The sequence below is a fragment of the Bos taurus genome, chromosome 22 (genome assembly GCF_002263795.3).
Source record: "Bos taurus isolate L1 Dominette 01449 registration number 42190680 breed Hereford chromosome 22, ARS-UCD2.0, whole genome shotgun sequence".
NCBI classification, from domain to species: Eukaryota; Metazoa; Chordata; class Mammalia; order Artiodactyla; family Bovidae; genus Bos; species Bos taurus.
Window position 1 is genome coordinate 17,863,702 of NC_037349.1, and position 19,597 is coordinate 17,883,298.

Consider the following 19,597-nt stretch of genomic DNA (forward strand, 5'->3'; position numbering starts at 1 on the left):
CAGACTCTTTGATGAGTAAATGAAAGCTGGTACTCCCAGCTGTCTGCTGGTCATAACATGACCCCTTTCTCTGTCAGATCACTCCGTGGATGGGCCACAAAGAGGAACCTCCCCCAGGCTCTGGGACATCAAGGTCCAGGTTCCCCCAATGTTTCAGGAAGACACTAGGAGGTTCCAAGTCCCTCACTCATCATTGGTCAAGGTAACTTGTTTATTGGAGACTTTACTCCTCTCTGAGCTGGTTTTTCTGGCACTGTGGTTTCTTCAAATTTTATCCTTTTAAAAAGGAAACTGAGAGTCTAGGCTGGTGGTTCATTCCTTGCCCATCAAATGCACAGAATTCTAAGGAAACCCAGTCTATGGGATATAGGCTCATACCAAATTCCATGTAGCATAGGGAGCATTCACATAGCAACAGGATGGTATGAAATTGTCACCAGCTTTGAATAGTAAGCATTCATATTCTTAGGCCCTCTGAATGTTTTTATCCTTTTTATTTTTATTTTTTGGCCCATCGGTAAATAGCTGAATGAAACAAATATAAAACAAAATTAAAGCATCATGGGATTTTTTAAAATGGAAGTCATTAGGGGAGCAGAATTCGACATCCATGCTGTTTTACAGAAATGTAATCAGGACAGGCAGCGAGGGTAGCCTAGTGTGTTGTAAAGACACAGCTGAGATGTTTATGTTATGTTCTCATCTAATCACCTCCTTGTTTTCACTGTAGAACTTGATTCAAGCGTGTCGTTTTACCCTCTGAGTTTTCACAGCGTCATAAGACGAAAACGACTTTGAGAGATCAAGAAAGTGTTTCATTCTGTTCTCCAGGGCGGAAAAGCTATTTTGATTCAGTTATTGAATTCCAGTAGCTACCTCACTGCCTTTTGCAAAAATACCCTGTTTTTCTCTCTCTTTTTTTTTAATGGCTTTTGTTCCCAAAGACTCCTTTAGCCACCTATTAGGCAAAGGATACTGGCTTTTGTGGTTTAGCCTGGGAGTATGAGTTAAGACATGGGAGTCAGAGACCAGGTCTCCCCATCTTAGCATCCAGGACAGACTGGAGCTCCGAGATGGTAATGTGACCTCCTTGGCTTGGCGTTCAAGGCTCTTTGGAATCCTTGTCATGAGTGAATGGCCATCTTCCCACTGTGGCCTGAACTGCTGGACATTTATTTGGGATACTGACATCCTGGGGGTGGGGGTGGTGAAATCAGGAACTACTGGTACCTGGGAAACGGGATCAAGGCGAGCATTTACTCTCAGGAATGCCACAAATGCCATGGGCGTGGACGCTACAAGTGCAGTGGCTGCCACGGGGCTGGCACGGTGAGTCACACGTTGCTGTTGGTGAGTAGGTGATGTGTGCGAGCAGGGCCCTGTGGGGGTGGAGTGCTGGGCTGGAGCCTGGGCCTCCCTGCACTAACAGTGGGATCTCAGTCAAGTCATCCTCCCTTTCCCGGCCTCCACTTTCCTGCCTGTAAAATGGGAACGTTGGATTGGCTGGTCTCTACTGACTTTATTTCATTTTGATGCTTCATGGTTTTTATTCTTGTCTTTTTCCCTCCTCCACCTACAAACTTTTATTGAGTACCTGCTCAGTGCAGCTGCAGGAGGACAGAGACCTGGGGTGCTCCTTGCAGGGACCCTCTGTCTGTGGGACAGAGAGACAGATGCCCAGGATTTACAGTGCAGGCACACGTGACGAGAAGGGACACTCAGGGCCTTGGAGGGACAAGACTCGGGCCTTGGATTAGTTTCCCGGGGCAGCTGTAATAAAAGACCACAAACTGGGTGGCTTAAAGCAACAAATTTATTATCTCAGAGTTCTGGAGGCCGGAAATCCAAAATCAAGGTGTTGGCAGGGTTAGTTCTGGGAGGCCCTGATGGAGGTGCCATCTTATCCTTCCTCTAGACTTCTGGTGGCAGCTGGCAGTCCTCGGCTTATAGCTGCCTCACCGCACCTCTGCCTCCATCGCTTTTCCGTGTGTGGGTCTCTGCCGTGCCACAGGGACACGGTCATTGGATACGGGGCCCACCCTTCTGCAGTGTGGCCTCACTGTTACCAATTGCATCTGCAAAGGTGATTGCCACACGCTGAGGCTCTGCTCGACGTGAATCTGGGGGTGAGGGGATAACGTATACTGTTCAGCCTGTTGTGGGCCCTTCAGCACCATCCAGGCCCCTGCGGCATCAGTGTTCTCTGCAGACCCCTGTAGGCACCGGCTGTCCCAGCAGGAAGTCCACGCCCCTTGTGTGTTCTCAGATCTCCCCACTTCCCGATTTGTGCCCCAGCCTTTTGGATACACACTGACCGCTTGCTGCTCTAAGCTGAGCATTTTCCTTCCTTGACCTGCTGCAGGCTCATCGCTCTGCCGGCTCTGTGCCCTGCGGGGTCCGGCTGTGGCTGTGCCAGCCCTGTGTCTCCTGTGGTCTCACTCCTGCCCTGGCCTGCTCCCCAGGGCCCCCTCCCCGTGGCCTTTGCTGTTCTCTCCCCTCTCACCTCCTCCCACATTGTCCCTCAGGCTTTCCCTGGAATGGCTCCAGAGCCCACCCCAAGCCTACTATAGGGGTGTAACCTGGGCCATCTCTGGGGGCTTTTCTAAGACTGAACTGTTACCCCCAACACCCGAAGGGCCAGCCTGCCCATCTCCCCGCCTCTTCTGGCCATGGCTGCTTAGTATGGGATGATCCCTGGGGGTCATGGGGATCAGAGAAGAGCAGCAGAGGCGAATGTCTCAGAAAAAGCAGAGACGTGAGGATGCAGGGTCTTTTACAGACAAGGGGCGGAGGCCCAGAGAAAGGGAGCACGAAAGTGGCTTGGGGAGGGTCACTGTCTGGCCTGCAGCTGGGCCTCAGGATGCCCTCTGCCTGCTCCGGGGAGGCGGGTGGGACTGAGGCTGCGTGTGTCTGCAGGCTCGGTGCTCCTCCTGCAGTGGTGCCAAGCGCAAAGCCAAGTCCGCCCGGCGGTGTCAGATGTGTTCGGGGTCTGGCAGGCGGAGGTAAGACCGGGCTCCCCAGCCAGAGCTGAGGAGCTGAGTGTGCTCTCACGGGTGTTCTTGCTTGTCACTGCCTGCCCTCAGGAAGGCAAGTGGGTGTGCGATCTGTCTTGTCACCCCTGTGTCCCCAGAGCTCTGGGCGTTGTAGGTGCCTGTCACCTCGGAGAGTGTTTCTCCAGACCAGATGGAGCCCGTCAGGCAATCTGCGGGTGGGTGGACGGGAGGGATGAGGCACTTCCGGGAGGAAGGGAGGCAGTGGGTGAAGAGAGGAGACCTCTTCCTGCTCACGTGGAGGGGAAGTGAATATAGAAAAGCAGCCAAGGTGAGACTCTTAACTCGGAGGACCCAGGCCTGGGCACACCCTATTTATAACCCACTGCAGGGACTAAATGTAGGAGGAATCAAGGAAGGTCGGCTGATTGGCTAGATCAACAAAGTGCCTGTTCGCAGGACTTTGCAGTCAATGGGCCTGTTGCCCATTTTGGAAATGATGTATTCATAAATTTTTAAAAGGGAACAAGAAACCCCGACGAGTGAAACTCTCAACAGGTGCACTGGTTAATGACACTTTGGGCTCACCAAGGCCCAGGCCATCCTTCTAACAAGCCAGATGGTGAGCTTTGGAGGATCTGCCACCTGTGATTGGTAAAGAAGGTCTTAGATTTGGAAGGAAACTCAGGTTTCTTTCATTTAAAAAGCAAAACAACTCCAATTCAAACTGGCTTTAGCAAAATAGAAAACCTGTAGGCCCATGCAGTGGAAAAGTCTAGGAATAGATTTCTGGAATGACTTGAGGTATAGCTGGATCCAGGTGCTAAAGCGATATCACCAGGAATCTGTCTCTGTCCTGCACTCTGCTTTCCTTTGTTTTGGCCTCATTCTCAGGCAGGTTATCTCCTGTGGTGGCAGAGGTGGCCACCAGCAGCTCCAAGCTTGGCAATCTCAGTAGAAAAGGATGACCCTTTCCTGATAGTCCCAACAAAAGTTCTGGTGTAGATCTCAACACACCCACCTGGCTCATGTATTAGTCTTTGTATCAGCCCTGTGGCGAGAGAGATGGAATGAACTGGTTGGCCAGGCTGAGGTCCCAGGCTGGTCCCAGGAGGGATGGGGCACAAGCCCTTGAACCGTGTAGGCTCTGGGGAGGGGGGAGAAGGGTGGTCTCCAGTAGGAGGTTGGAGCACTGCTATGAGAAGCAGGAGGTCTAGGTGGTGGGCACACTGAAGCAAGCCTTGCCCACCACAGCCCACCTTTCTGAGGAAGGAAGTGGGGCAAGGGCCCTGGAGCCACTGGGATGCCATGACTGTCTGTTACAATTGGGGCCCCTCTCAGATGCAGCACGTGCTCGGGGAGGGGGAACAAGACCTGTGCCACCTGTAAGGGCGAGAAGAAGCTGCTGCACTTCATCCAGCTGGTCATCGCGTGGTACGTGTGCCTCTCCGTGCCGTGGCCAGGTCGGGTGGTGGCTGGGGTGGGGCATGGCCTGCAGTGGCGCCTGCAGAGGAGGTCCACTTGGTTGGGGCTCTAACAGTGCAGGCGCCTGCTGGGAGATAGGAGTCCCGGGTCCTGAGTTCCCATGTCAGGAAAGCTTACACACATTCAGGGTTTTTCCCGTCAGGCACCTTGCTAGATCAGCACCTGACTAGTTTCCCCCCTTACAGGTGAGGCTGCTGAGGCCCAGAGAGGCTAAAGCGTGTTCCCAAGGTCCCAAGGGTAGCATGGCAAGCCCTCCTGCCCTGGGCTGCCTGATGCCAAGGCCATGTTCTTAACGCAATCCCCTGGCTCCGTCTCTCATCCTCCTCACTTCCAGGAAGAACAGTCTGTTTGAGTTTGTGTCTGAGCACCAGCTGGACTTCCCTGGGGAGCTGCTTGCTAAAGCCAGAGGAGAGACCCTGTTTAAGGACGAAAACACAACGGTGAGGAGGGCTTTGCAACTGCCCCAAAGGGAGCTGGGTCCCTCCTCCCCTGTGAGCCCGGGTATTCCGGTTCTGCAGGCAATGCCTTCTTCCAGAGACTGGGCAGGAGCAGAGCTTCCCAGGCAGGACACAAGCTGCTGGGACCCTTCAGGGCTACTTCTGTTTTGAGTTTTACATCGTCAACCTTCCATCCTTCCCCTGTTCCTTTTCTCTCCCTCTTTTCCTCCCTTCTTCCCCTGCACAAATCTTGAGACCTTCCTCCTATACCAGGCACTATGCTAGACCCTGGGGATCCTGGAAAACAATCTCTGCCCTCAGATCTCACAGTTGTTGAGGGAGAAGATGATAATGGCATTTTCTTCACAGTGTTGTATGGTAGAAAGACAGGAAGGGGCAGAGGTGTTGGGGTGGGGAGTGGTGTTGGGAGCAAGTGGACGGTGTGACAACAGGGGTCAAAGTGTCCAGCAGAGGAAGCAGCAGGACAGAGGCCGTAATGAGCAGCAGAGAGCGGGGGGGCTGGGGGCAGTGAACCGGCCAGAGCAAGGGGCTGAGACACAACAGGTGCCGGCAGCCAGATTAGGGAGCATCTGTACACTGGGGGTTGCAAACTCTGGCCTTCACCCTGCTTTATATAAATAAAGTTTTATTGGAGCACAGCTCATTTGTTTGTGTACTGTCTGTGGCTGCTTTTATACTTCAAGGGCAGAGTTAAGCAGTTAGACTGAGACCCTATGGCCTTCAAAGCCTGTGTTTACTCTGGCCCTTTACAGAAAAGATTTGCTGCCCCCTGCTGTCCACCTGGTAAGAGAATGTGGCTTTTATAGGACATCTACGGAGAGGTTTATTGGGAGGGTCAGGTTTTCTTTATTTCTCTTTTCTTTTCTTCCTTCCTTTCTCTTTTTACAGTATGTGGCTGTTTCAGATTGCCTGGTAAATATATCTAGTTTGACATCCATCACCATACAGTTAAAATTTTTTTTTTCTTGTGATGAGAACTTTTATGAGCTACTCTCAGCAGCTTTCAAATATACAATCCAGTATTATCATCTGTAGTCACAGCTCTGTAATTTACATCCCCAAGACTTGTTTCTATCTGGAAGTTTGTACTAACTGACCCCCTTCACCCTCCCCCCCCGCCCCCACTCCCATTACCATCTCTGGTAACCATCAGTATATTCTCCGCATCTAGAAGTTTGGTTTTTTGTTTTTGTTTTAATTCCACATATAAGTGAGATCATAGGATATTTATCTTTCTATAACTTACCTCACTTAACATAATGCCCTTTGCCACCCATATTGTTGAAAATGGCAGGGTTTCCTTCTTTATGACTGCGCTATAGTCCTTAGCCTTCTTTCTTTGCCCCAGTCACTCTGTTTCCTAAAGGCTCACTTCAGGCATCACGGCTCTAGGAAGCCCTGCAGCCACCCTCAACCTGAGTTAGGCAGCAGCAAAGGTCTGCTGGGTGGGGGAGTACTCTGTCCACAGTCCTCCTCTTTGGTTGGATCCAGGGTCTGCAGAGGTTTAAAAAGCCCCACCCATCCCACTCGCCCCTGGCCTGGGCCCTCCGCTCTCTGGGCTCAAGCTCCCCTCAGCCCTCTAAGGCTCCAGGTGCTGAGGCTTCGGGTCAGGAGGTCTGCGTCTCCCCCAGGTGTATCCAATTGTGGACTTCCCCCTGCGGGAGATCTCTCTGGCCTCCAGGCGCGGCATCTCAGAACACAGCGCCGCCCTGGCCTCCCGGGCCCGCGTCCTGCAGCAGGTGAGCTGAGGGGGTTCAGACTGGTGGGAAGTGAGGTGCCGGCTGGGCTGGGGCTCCAGGGCACTGCCCTGTGGACATAAAGGAGGGAGTGGGCCCTTCCCTCTGCAGGGAGGCTCCTTGCCCAGAGTGCCAGGGCGGAATGATGGGGGCGGGGAGGGTGAGGGGGGAAGGAGCCCCAGTGGGAGGAGCACGGAGGTACTGGGGACTGACTTGGGGCAGTGGCCGGAGGGCAAAGAGCAGGCCGGGTCCCCCGAACGCCACAGGGAGAGGTTTGGGTTAATTTATCCAGAGAGTGACAGGAAGCTTGCAGGGTTTCACGCAGGAATGTGGCTCAGTGTGATTTTGATTCTCACCCCCTGGTATTCATTCAGAGAGGGGACGGGAAAGCTCGAGATCTAGGGTGGAAGGCAGGGCTGGAACCCAGCGTGCGGCCCGACAGGGCTCTTGGCAAATCTCCGGCCCCCAAGGCTTGGACCGGCGGCCTGGGCCAGGGCAGTTGCGCGTCTGTATCCTCCTGGCCACTAGGTGGCGGTGCTGCCCATCGCGCCTCCAGATGCTGCGTGGTGTGTGGGAAGGGACGGAAGGGACGGGGGTGTGTGTGTAAAAGAAATGGGGCGGGAAGATGAGGGGTCGAGCCGTGAAGCCCAGCGCCTGAACTTGGTGAGGAGTCTCTCCCGGGTCCGAGTCTTACAGTTTGGGTGCAGATCCTGGTTCTCCCGTATCTCAAAGTGGTCCCACACCAGCTGCGAACTCCTTGCAGTTCAGTTTTTAACCTGTGAAAAAGAGATGCTACCATCGCCTCAGAGGGTTTTGAAGGAATGAGATCATTTGCTTTAACCACCCGGAACCCGAAACTTAAATAATTTTATTTGGCTGTGTCGGATCTTAGTTGCATCATGCGGGATCTTTTGTTGTGGCCTATGGAGAAGGAAACGGCAACCCACTCCAGTATTCTTGCCTGGAGAATTCCATGGACAGGGGAGCCCGGTGGGCTACAGTCCGTGGGATCGCAGAGAGTTGGATATGACTGAGCGCACAGCGCACACGTGGACTATCTGGTTGTGGCAATGGGCTTAGTTGCTCTGCCTCATGTGGGATCTTAGTTCCTCAAACAGGGCTCGAACAGGCACCCCCCCCCCCACCCACACACACACACACACCCCGCATTGCAAGGTGGATTCTTAACCACTGGATCACCGGGGAAGTGTCCTTCTATTCCCTTTGCAATGAGTATTCCCCTTCTCTCTGCACATCTACCCTATTTGCAGGAGAGAAAAGGATGCATTTAACTTAATAGTGACCCTCTTGGAGCTGGAATGAACCTCAGCATGATGTGGGGGCACTGCAAACTCAAAGGCCGGCAGGGTGGGTGGTACTGTGGGTGGGAGGGCCCCTTATCCAGAAGGCTGGGCCTCCCCTCGGACAGAGATTTCAGACCTTCTGAAGTCCACATTTTTATATGAAACCTTCCAGTTTTTCAATATTGAGAACAAAATTTTAAAAAATGCTAAGAACGTTGTATGGGCTACCAGGCTGATTTTAGCCTGTGGGCATCCTCAGCTACCTCTGGTCTACTTCAAACCATGACTTTTCCAATAAATCAGAGGGGGCCCAGAGAGTGGAAGTAATTTAGGTAAGGAAACACAGCTTCTTAGTGGAAGAGCCCAGGAGTAGAACTCAACTTTTTCAACTCTAAGGAATATGTTATCTACCACATTCAAGGCACACAAGTGACTCTCTGAAAGCCAGGGAAGGTTTGCAGGGCTATCTGCTGAGGGATTCAGGGTGCTTTTCACCTGGCAACCACTGCAGGGACGGTTCGCTTACCAGGTCAGGCTCTGCTCCCTGGTTCTTGCACATGGTCACGGGTTTTGAACCCTCTCTTCTGTCCGTGGGCCTCCATGCCCTCATCTGTAAATGGGTGTGGCTGGACCTTGCATTAGGCTGGGCTCTGCAGAAGCAGCTCTGAGACAAGGATCTGTGTGCTCGTCACGTGTTAAGCAAGGGCTCCCAGGGAAAATGGGTGAAGGGGTTGGGGAGCCGGAGCAGGATGGTCAGGCAAGGGGGCGATGCAGTGGGAGCAGTACTCTGAGTATCGGCCACACCTCAGCGGCTGTTCACCTGGAGGTGATGCCTGGTCTGCAGCCCCATCCAGAGAGGACCCCAGATTGGTACCTAAGGACCCTTGCTCCTGCAGCCCTGGTATATTCTGGGGGCACTACAATGCAGACCCCCAAATATTGAGGTGTCTGTTTTGGGGCTGGGAAAGAGGATCAGGACATGATTTTAGCAGTTTGTGGTTACAGATGGTTCTCCTGGGGTGTATTTACTGCTGAGGCTGGCAATTGGAGTCCTTTTGAACCCTTCATTTGGCAAAGGGGCACTGACTACCCAAGATCACACAGTATGTTGGCGGCAGGCCTCCGTCCACACCCTGGGTCTCCTGGGCTTTCTATGATGGCACAGCCCCATCTCAGGTGACACAGGCCATTTGTGTGGTGGTCCTGGAGCAGGGAGGGGTGAGCTAGGGGCAGACATGCATTTTTTTTAAAGAGATGTAATGGGGGAACACTTCTGTGAATCTTTGCCCCAGATTGTCTTTTGGGTTGGCATCTATAGACCAAGAGTCATGCTGATATTTTGCTCAGGGTTAAGACATTAGCAAGTAGAATCCAGTTAGGAGACAGCTGTCATACATGGGGCCCTAATGTCTCCTTTCCTAATATCTCCATGGTTGTTTTAATATAAAAATGTTTACAATGACTTTACCCTCCAATTTTTTCCATCTCACTCTCTCCCTGCCCCATCTAAAAATTAATGTCCTGTTTTGGGCTGGTGACTTTCCCTACATCCTGAAACTCCCCTGGGGTTGTCTGTGCCTTCACTTGATGAAACTTAGAATCAGGTGATGGTTAAAGATGAGAAGTCAGTTTGGGGCAGAGCTTCGGGTGAGAGAAGGAGCCTAGGAGGAGATACATCTGGAAGGCAGGTCTGGGCCAAAATGGCAACTCCAGAACATGAGCTTCCTCCTGCAGGCAGGAGGGAGCTATGAGGGTTCTTGAGGAGGTGAGTGACTTGAACAGAACACTGAGGTTTTCTTTTTGGCCAACTGTTTCCTCAGCGCCAGACCCTGGAGCTGATCCCCCTCACAGAAGTTCGTTACTGGTACCAAGGAAAGACGGACGTCTACTACATCTATGGCACCGACCGCCAGGTGTATCTGGTAGATTACCCCGAGAGATACTGCTGTGGCTGCACCATCATCTGACACCACACAGCTGCCCCCAGAGCCCGCCACTCACATGTGCCCCGAGGACGGCCGAGGTCTCTGAGGTCACTCACTGTTGGCTCCTCTGACAGTCACAAACCCCTGGGTATCCTTCCGGAGAATGCGGCTCCTCTGTCTAGCCACAAGTCCCTCTGGAGCCCCTTTGGCAGAATTCACTTTGTATTTATCCCTCAAGAATTCATCGACACACATTCCTTTAGGAGGAGTAACTTAAACCAGGGGCTTTGCCTCTGGCCTCTGAACTAAAGTGCTGATTGAGTGTGGGGTTGATTTTGCTTTTTGCTGGGTCAGTCTCAGTTCTGGTGTGTGTCTGCTAGCATGGGCCTTTTGTGGAGCTGAGTGATCTTGAATTGTTGAAAGATACATGGAAATTTGCTGCCATTTAATGCCACTCAGGCAAAAGCATACAGAATTTTACTCCTCATTCTGTGGGTCAGAAATTCAGATGCTGCTATTGCGTGATGACCTATCTCTGTTCCATGATGTCTGGGACCTCATCTGGAAGATTCAAAGGCTGGGGTGGCTCAAGGGCAAGGGCGCTGACATCATCTGAAGGCTGGCTCCCCCAGATATCCAGGGGTTGATGGCGACTGTCAGCTGGAACACCTACACGTGGCCTCCCCAAGCAGCGTGAGCTTCCTCACAGCGTGGCGGCTCTCAGGGTAAGCACCCCTCATGTGCACCCTAATTAAGGACATAGAGATCTGCTCCAAGACTGGAGAACAAGTCTGCTTGTTGGGTAGACTAAGGGTCTGTATGCTCATTCTACTCTGGTGCCTGTGCATGGGTAAATTTTACAGAGTTTTAGAGGATACATGCAGGTTGCTGTATCACATGCTGAATTTACAACCCGCCCACTGAGAATAAGGAGAATTGCATACCTTGTCCTGTGCAGGGACGCTGGGAGCGGGGAGGGCACATCCCACACACTGAATGCCCGGTTGGTCACCTTTGGAGTGCTGGGTCAGGGGCTGCGCGAGGCACCGTGAGCCTGGCTGTGAGTGCTCAGATGCCCCTGTCGGTCTTCCAACGCCTGCCTCCACCTGGAAGAGGATTGCTCCCCCAGGCCTGACGTGGAGGGGGAGGCTGGGGCCATTCCCCCGCGGCATTGTACAAATGGAGGGATGGTTTTTGGTTGTCGCTCTCATTGGTGGACGGAGTCCAGGAGAGCTGGGTGTCCGGCAGTGCTCAGGGATGTTCACACAGTGGAGCATCATTCCACATGTCACAAGGCTGGCAGATACCCCGCCGACACCCACAGAGAACTTCGACAAGGTCTTATGAATGCAACGCTGAGTTTTATTTAGTGTTCACCTCTGTTATTTGAGTTTTATGGTATGTCTTGTTTGAAATGGCTCTGATCCTCTCCCTTAAGTCCACACTTGTAACTCCGTTGCCTTCAGTGGAGTTCCTCGGGCCATGTGCTTGAGCATCACAGATCAAAATACATGTATTAAACCACTGTTGTCTTCTCATTTCTCCTTTATATTTCAGTTTGGGCATTAGATTGCTTTAAAAATGGGATGTAAGTGGGTTGTGTATAAGTGTCATTGTAGGGTGAAAAGGGAACCTTGAGTATGTTAGAGTTGAGGCCGTGTAGCTCATATGTGCTGCTGGCATGCGAACCAGACCCAATGAGAAAATCCAGCTGGAATAAACTGGGTCATGGGGGTACTGTTCTAATTGAGCCCCTGTGAACCAGCAGCCACAGGGATCCTTGCTTCTGGTGGTTCTGGCAAAATCTCAGATGGTCACTGGGTCCTCTGGCTGTTTGATAACTGGTGTGTGTTTTCCCCTGCAGTGTGATCTGTTTTCATGACTTTGGCTGTGGCCAGGATCTGACTTAATTTGCTCTTTCTGCCTGTTACCCTAGGGCTGAGTTGGCTGTCACTGTTCGCCCCAGACCAGTTAAAGTCCCTGGAGGGTAGAGTGCAGAATTTGAGGGCGGCCCTAACCCCTGCACTGGCCGCTGTACACTGTGGCTCTGGTCCCAGTTCGGTTCAGTTGTGGAAGCACAGCAGATGCAGTGGCTAGGTTTCTCTTTACAAACCTGCCAAAAGAGAACACCAGCCCTGCCCTTTACAGTCACTGACAGACGCTGGGCCTCTGCCCAGCGGCCAGAGCCATGCAGGGCTTGGTGAGGGTTTCCCAGACATCTGATGTCTCTGCCCTCAGACTATAGGATGGAAGGAGAGGCTGTCTGCAAGTGGAGGAAAACGAGAGAATCCATGTGAGAGTCAGGTGGCTTTACAAGATGCAGAAGCCTAAGGCCCAAGGTGGCGGCAGTGGTGGTGGGTACAAGCATGTGTGTATATGTGCATGTGTGTATAGATGTGTGCACGAGTATGTGCATGTGTATATATGCATGTGCATGGTATATGTATGTTTTGTGTGCATGCATGATGTGTGTGTATTTGTGTGTATTGCATGTGTGTGTTTGCCAGGCTGGGAGGATCACTCCTTAGAAGGCAGGAGGGACTTTCTCCCTGACCTGGTTGTCCTCTCTCCCTCCTGGTCCCTGTCATTCTTTGTAGCTCCCTAACCCCAGCCTTCAACACCTATCAGCTTGTTGTACTTCAGCCAACTTCAATTTCAAATTCATGGGCAGCCCTTGATATAGACAGCCATGAGAGAACTGTGTTTTCTAAGTCAGGACTGTGGCATTATATTTCTCAGCAGGAAAGACCTGTCTAGATTCAGTGGCTGGGGCGTTCAGCTTAAACTCCAGTCTCTGCTTGCTTACATTTCATAGGCAGGGATTGTGGAAAGACCGTATACATTGTGGTTCAAATTCTGGTTCCACCTGTTATCAGCTTCGTGACACTGGGCAGTTCTTTTAACCTCATTTTTCTCCTCTGTGAGATGGGGTGGTACAGCTTGCTTTGCAGGGCAGACTGGAAACAGATCAGACTGCAGAGCTCTGTGTAGGTAGGTGCTCAGTACCTAGAAAGGACATCTCTTCCTTTTGGGGGCAGTCAGTGCTTGAATGCTTGTCACAGTGCCTCTCCGGGTGACTAGTGAGCGGAAGCTCGTGCACCAAAGTGACTGTGAGTGACATGTGTTCCACCAGCTCCCCTGCTCAGCTCAGCCCCCACACACTGCTTCCTTGGGTCATTTTCCCCTCACCCCGAGGTCAGGCTGCGTCCTGCGGCATCGCCTCTTCGCTGTCTCCCAGGGTGCATGCGCAAGTGCCGGCCCCTGCTGTGCCTGGTCTCCGCCTCCCCGCGCCCTGGGTCTTGCCCATCATTGCATTACGTGAGTGTGGCCTGTATCGGAGAAAACCACTGAGTGTGACCCACGGGCTAGATGGAGGTGCCACGTGTTGATTTAACACAGATACTGGGTTTTGATTCCAGTCTGGCCTCTCCCAGCTGTGTGCCCTGGATGAGTCCATTTACCTCCCTCTGGGCCTTCAGGTTTGTACTCCGAGGAGAAGGTTGGATCCCATTTTTCCTTTTCTTATTTTTCCTCTTAAAATTTCACCGTTTCTCCCTCAAATGAAATCTCTGGGACCCACACACACACACCAGGCTCACAGGCCAACAGGGGCTGCCGTGGTTGGAGGCCCCAAAGGCCTTCCGTACAGTGCCCCCTCCTCACCTCCTTCCTCCCGCCTCTGGGACACACTAGAGCCAGGCGCCTCTCTCTCCTGTTCTGGGAGGTGGGCGCCTCTCTGACAGACCGCGGGACAGTCCTGGGAACCTTCTGTCTTTTGTTTCTTTTTTTCTTCAGAGAATTAAACCTTTGACCTGAGCTTATTTTCTGAATGCGTATTTCTCGTAGTGAAACATGCATAGAGACCAGCACCGTAGATGTTCTGTCTAGTGGTTCTCTAAGCAGTTGATATTTATCCTGTACTTTGGAGCAGCCTAAGGACATCCAGATTTGGGGTACCTTCCCTCTAGCCAGGTCCCCATGCTGTAGGAGTACATGGGATTTAGCCATGGGATTTCCACCTCAAAGAAAGATGTGACCTGGACGAGGGCAGTTCATCTTTTAGACCCAAATGAGTCAGTGTCGTTTTAGTGACAGTTTGTTTTTGTCTCATGATCAGAAAATCAGGCAGGGCTTTAAGGGGGCTGGAACACAGGATGGGAGTTCTGCTGGGGAGACAGGGTAGCGTGGCACAGAGCCACACCGTGTGGTCTCCATGGTCACAGTCCAGGGTTCAGATCTTACAGCTCACCTGTACTGGCCCAGAGGCCTCCAACTGTAAGATGGGAACACTGACCCCTAGGATTATGGGGGTGGAGCATCAAGGAATAGTGTGCATGGCAAATGAGTTCTCAGATGATTTGGGCTCTTAGTATGATGAGATCCAGGGAGAGGCCAAAGTTGGGAGGAAGAGATTAGACCCTTAGCTTTGGGGGCAGAGCAGAGGGAGGGTGCTATAAACTGCATGTCTCCTCAGAATTTATATGTTGAAATCCTAACCCTCTAATGTGATGGTGTTTGGAAGTGGGACCTTTGGGAAGTGTTTAGGTCATGAGGGCAGAGCTGTCATGAATGGGATCAGTGTCCCTTAAAAGAGACCCCAGGGAGCTCCCTTGTCATGTGAAGCCAAAAGGCGACTGTTTGTGAGCTAAAAAGGAGGCCCTTCCTGCACAGCACACGGATATGCTGGCACCTTGACCTTGGACTTCTGGTCTTTAGAGCCATGAGGCATACATTTCTTTGGTTCATCAGCCACCCAGTCTAGCAGCTCACACAGACTTAGAAGGGTGTCTAAGCACAGAATCCGAGGCTATGTGATAACCAGGCAGTGATTTTCAAAAGCCAGTTGGAGTATCTGGACCTGACTCTACTTACCATCACCTAGAAAGTTTGTCAAAATGCAGATTCTCACTCACAGCCCTAGGTATTTGGCGTATTGGTGGCTAAGATTCTGTAATTTTAACCAGTGCCCAAGATGATTCTATGAATGGTCAGAACAGGACACTGACTTTTGGAGTCAAAAGAATAGCTTTGGAATCAGATTTTTGAGCCTGAAATTTCATTCCTTAGCTTGCCATGGGCTTACCTTCTCTAACCCTGTTTCTTTGTCTCTGAAGTGGGGGAGAATTCCTGCCCTCCCTCCCTTGCGGGTTGTTTGAAGGCTCAGATGGAGGAACCTGGCAGGCCACAGTCCATGGGGTCGCACAGAGTCGAACATGACTGAGCGACCAACACAAACACAACAACCAACAATAAGATGCTGAACGGAAAAGCACTTCGCAAACTAAAACTCTGCATAGATATTCCTCCTGTTAGGAGTGGCAAGGACAGCCTTCATTGTTTCCAAGACTTCCTGCTCACTTTAACTCTGTCCACCAGGGGGCAGCAGGCGCACACACATGAAACCTTGGAGGGTCTCTCCTGCACCAGAACCCTGTGGGGTCTCTCAGCAGTCCTCAGGCTATCGGGGAACTCGATGTGGCTCCAGAAATTTTCTTCAGAGGTGTAGAATATCTCCCGTTATTCATTGACTCCAGGTAAAACTGCTTTCTCCTTCCAAAAAGAGACCATGGAAATCAGTAGGGACATTTAGGAAAGCAGACTTGAGATGCCAGACTGGAAGTTAGGGCTGTAGGTCAGCACATTAGCTGTTGGATCTAAGGGACCAGGGAAGCAAAGGTGGATCAGGCCCTGATATTGCCTTGAGGACTCTCTGTCTTCAAAATAATAGTGAACATTTCGGGAGTACCACTCATGTGTCAGAGGCTGTTCTTGACTCCTGACGTGTCCTCTGATGAGAGTCCTGCAAGGGACGTCTGAACCCAAACTCCACTTGACAAAGGAGAAACTGAGGCCTGTAGAAGTTAAATCCAAGTCCCATGTTCAGCGGAAAAGCAGTTATTTAGACACATGGACATGGGCGGTCTGGCTCCAGAGCCCACGCTGTGTCTGGTTTGGTGGGGAGGTAGACTTGATCATGACAGGAATAAATGCAACAGGAGACTCAGCCTTTGTTACTCCTTGTCCCCAGGCCTGCTGGTGACGCCCTCTGAGCTAGGCAGTGGCTTGTGACGGCAGGTAGTTCAGTCACTCACTGCTCCTCCTCACCCCCGTCCCTGGGTGCTGGACAGCCCTTTAGTGTGATCCTTGCCCTCCTTGGTGGTACCCTGGGTTCCTGGAAGAAATCAGAGGGAGAGATACTGTGCTTCCTGCCTGTTTTTGTTTCAGATGTCCCCAGGGATCTGGTAGAACTCCAAGCATCTACCTTGGGAGCTCATGGCCAAACATGCAGGAGACCCAGCCCAGCGTCGGAACTTTGTTACATTAACAGAACTGTTGTCTCTTCCCACCTCAGTCATATTACAGAGCCCAGTGGGATTCGTCTCGTCAGGCCTTGGCAGGTGCTGTGATTCTGCCCAATCCCCTTTTGCCTTTTCACTGATTGCCACTGAGAATAATGATGACAAATCTTTGTTAAGCTTTTACTAAGTTTATCATGAGCTTTTGTATGTGCTAGACCCTAAATCTCAGCAATCTTAGGAAGAAGGGACTTTTTTTCTTTAACACTATTAATTTAATCTTCCAACACTTATTATTGATTATTTAAGGTATTCCTAAACTGGGCTGTGTTGTTTAGCAAAAGCAGTCTCCTGGTTTAAAGTCTTAACTCTAACTTTATTATTATTATTATTTTGGAGTATAGTCGATTTACAATGTCATATTAGTTTCAGGTGTACAGCAAAGTGATTTAGTTATACATCTATCCTTTCTAATGTTCTTTTCCATGATAGGTTATTACAAGGTGTTCAGTAGAGCTCCCTGTGCTATAGAGTAGATCTGTGTATATAGTAGTATGTGTGTGTTATTTACATTGTAATTCATCCCTCCCCTGCTTTTTCCCCTTTGGTAAATGTTAAGCTTGTTTTCCACCTCTGCGTCTGTTTCTGTTTTATAAGTAAGTTCATTTGTATCATTTTGTAGGATTCCAAGGATGAGTGGTACCTGGTGATGTTTGTCTTTCCTGTCTGACTTACCTGCGTAGTACGCTCATCTCTAGAGCCATCCGTGTTGCTGCAAATGGTGTTATTTCCCTCTTTTTATGGCTCAGTAATATTCTGTATATAGATACACCACACCTTCTATATCCGTTCATCTGTCAGTGGGCATTTCTGTGTCTTGGCTATTGTAAATAGTGCTGCTATGACCACTGGGGTGCATGTGTCTTTTTAAATTAGAATTTCTGTCTTCTGGATATAAGCCTAGGAGTGGGATTGCTGGATCATATGGTAGCTCTATTTTTAGGTTTTTGAGGAAGCTCCATACTGTTCTCCATAGTGGCGGCACCAATTTACATTCGTGCCAACTGTGTAGGCAGGTTCCCTTTTGTCTATAAGGAGGGGCATTTTCTATCTCCGTCTCACAGGTGTGCAGGTTGAGGCGCAGAGACTTTAAATCACCCACCACCGTCACGTAACAGGAAAGCTAGAATCACTCTGGCTGTCTTTGAGTCCTGGGTGCGGGGCGGTGTGCCGGCATGGATGGTGTGCCTCCCAGTGTGTGCGAGACCGGGCGAGGCCCCGGCCCTCCTGCGGGTGAGCAGAGCAGCTGACAGCTGGCGGATGAAGTGAGCTGGTTGGCGAGGCCTGGATCCAGGGCTTGGGACCTGCCCTGTGGAAGCCTCCTGGATCCAGAACTCAGAACGGCTGGTTCCCTTAGGAAAATCTGGGTGCCATTCCCAGAAGGGGTTGGGGAATCTACACAGCAACACAGTCAACAACCAGGGTGGGATTTGTGCACACCTTGGACGTGAGGCATCCCCCAGCCAACCTCTTTCCCCAGAGACAGTAAGCTTGTGCCTGTTCAATGTCACCCATGAACTTGATGAAGACCTGGGTGCAGAGTGCCCTCTGAGGATGCAGGGGGTGGGCTGGAGGCTCTCCGTCTACACTGGCCTCAGCTCAGTCAGTAACTGGGAGGAAAATCAGACTCCCAATTTTGCTTCTTTCCTGCCATGAACAGCGTCCGCTGATGGTCGATCTGCCTCCAAGGGAGGAGGTGCTTAGGAAGACAGAGGGCCAGTCTCCTCTAAGTGACACATGCTGTCCTCAAATGGGGCAGAAAGCAGCCTCCTCACTTAGAGTGAATGCAGACAAGCCAGGCTGTGGGGCCAGTGTGGTGTGGTGATGGGCAGCTGTGGGCCGGGGGCTCCAGGGCAGTGACTCTTGGTGGAGACGAGGGAATCTGGACTCTTGCAGGGGAGCAGACCAGAGTTGATCATGACAACAAGAAATCCTCCTGGCTTGAAGCATCTGCTTATTTTTTCCTTTCTTCCAGCTTGACTCAGAGAGAGCTTTCTCAAAGATGGATCCAGCCTCCTTAGCATTGCCCTGGGGTGGATAGCTGGAGACACAGCAAATGATCCGTGAAGGGATGGGATTTGTATTGACAGACACATGTTTACCCAGATCAATTAGGGGAAATTATTTTTCTTGCAACACTCCCCAAACAAGGCTTTGCAGCTGATAATGAGTTTGAACTGCACAGTACGAATGACAGAAACGTGAAAGGAGACAAGAAGATGATTTGCCAGATTGCCTCTCAGGGAGGGCGCTGTACGGTTGGGAGGTCAGACGTGGATGACCCCTTGGACCAGAGGGCAGGATGCTCTGTAAATTGCTCTGCATAATGAAGGAGGGAGAGGTATGAAGTTAGGGTTTGAAGTTGGGGAGGGAGTGACTGGCTTTGAAAGCTGACCCTCAGGCAGAGGAAGGGCAGGAGAGAGGGAGAGAGATAGCACTGCTGAGAGGAGAGGGCCCTGATGATTCAGGTAGTCAGGTGGGGAGCTTTTCAAGGGAAGTTCAGGGTGCTGGGTGACGTGGGCCTTCCTTCCCTGTGAACACATGAGTCGCCAGTAAAGGTTATTAAGAAATCCCCCAGTGCTCGGTGGGCGGCGTCTCTTCTCTCTACTTCCCTCACCCTGCGAGGCCATCCTGCATGGGCTCCTTGCCCTCTGGCTTTCTTTGGGTTTGGGCAACAGGGAGCTTTGGGTTTGGCCAGTGGGGTGCCCCCATTTATGTCTGAGTGGGGCATCAGGGAGAAGGAGGAGAGCAGTGGTAGTGGGGAGGCTATTTGTTTTCCTACATCCCTATCACCTTGTGCTGGGGGGTTGTGCTGATGGCAGGGAAGCACGTGATCTCCTGGGGTGTCTCTGCACCCTGCCCATACCTTTGCAAAATGACCTTCTGTTAAACATGGCCTAAATGATGCTCGTTTTGATTACCCTGGCTGTTTCCTGCCAGATTCTGACCAACCCACCTGGGGTCAGTGCATTTCTCTTGAAAGTTTATAAAGTGTTGAGTTTTGCATTGTGTTCACTCAGACGAGTGAAGAGCTGGCTTCGGTTACAGCAGACACAGATAGGAGCTCTCCAGGGGTGTCCTGGCAGCCCTGCTGCCCCTCGTGGCCATGGTCACTTGGACATGTGAATCTCAGAATACCAGAGTGGCTCTGAAATGTCATCAGGGCTGGGACCCCTTCGGCCTTCATGGAATGGTCCTCCTTCCATAGAGGCTGGGAACAGCCAGAGTCATAAGACACAGAGAGTGGGGAATTGAGGTTTACTGGATGAAGTCATTGGTGTGGAAACTGAGGCTCTAAGTGGTTCAAGGTCACACGTCAAGGAGAAGGCAGCATTGAAGGAGC

The 19,597-nt window shown here is 51.4% G+C and overlaps 1 protein-coding gene across 2 annotated transcripts in view; it reads left to right on the forward strand.

Moving 5' to 3' along the window:
- Window positions 1-11,423, forward strand: part of SSUH2 (ssu-2 homolog) — a 42,763-nt gene extending 31,340 nt beyond the window's left edge. For both annotated transcript variants that reach the window (XM_024983130.2, XM_005222613.4), the window contains exons 6-12: window positions 78-202; window positions 1,267-1,329; window positions 2,917-3,002; window positions 4,332-4,424; window positions 4,810-4,915; window positions 6,565-6,672; window positions 9,794-11,423. In XM_024983130.2, coding sequence (XP_024838898.1) covers window positions 78-202; window positions 1,267-1,329; window positions 2,917-3,002; window positions 4,332-4,424; window positions 4,810-4,915; window positions 6,565-6,672; window positions 9,794-9,940 — 728 coding nt within the window. In that variant the 3' untranslated portion in view covers window positions 9,941-11,423. The remainder of the gene's footprint in view (window positions 1-77; window positions 203-1,266; window positions 1,330-2,916; window positions 3,003-4,331; window positions 4,425-4,809; window positions 4,916-6,564; window positions 6,673-9,793) is intronic.
- Window positions 11,424-19,597: the final 8,174 nt, after the last annotated feature.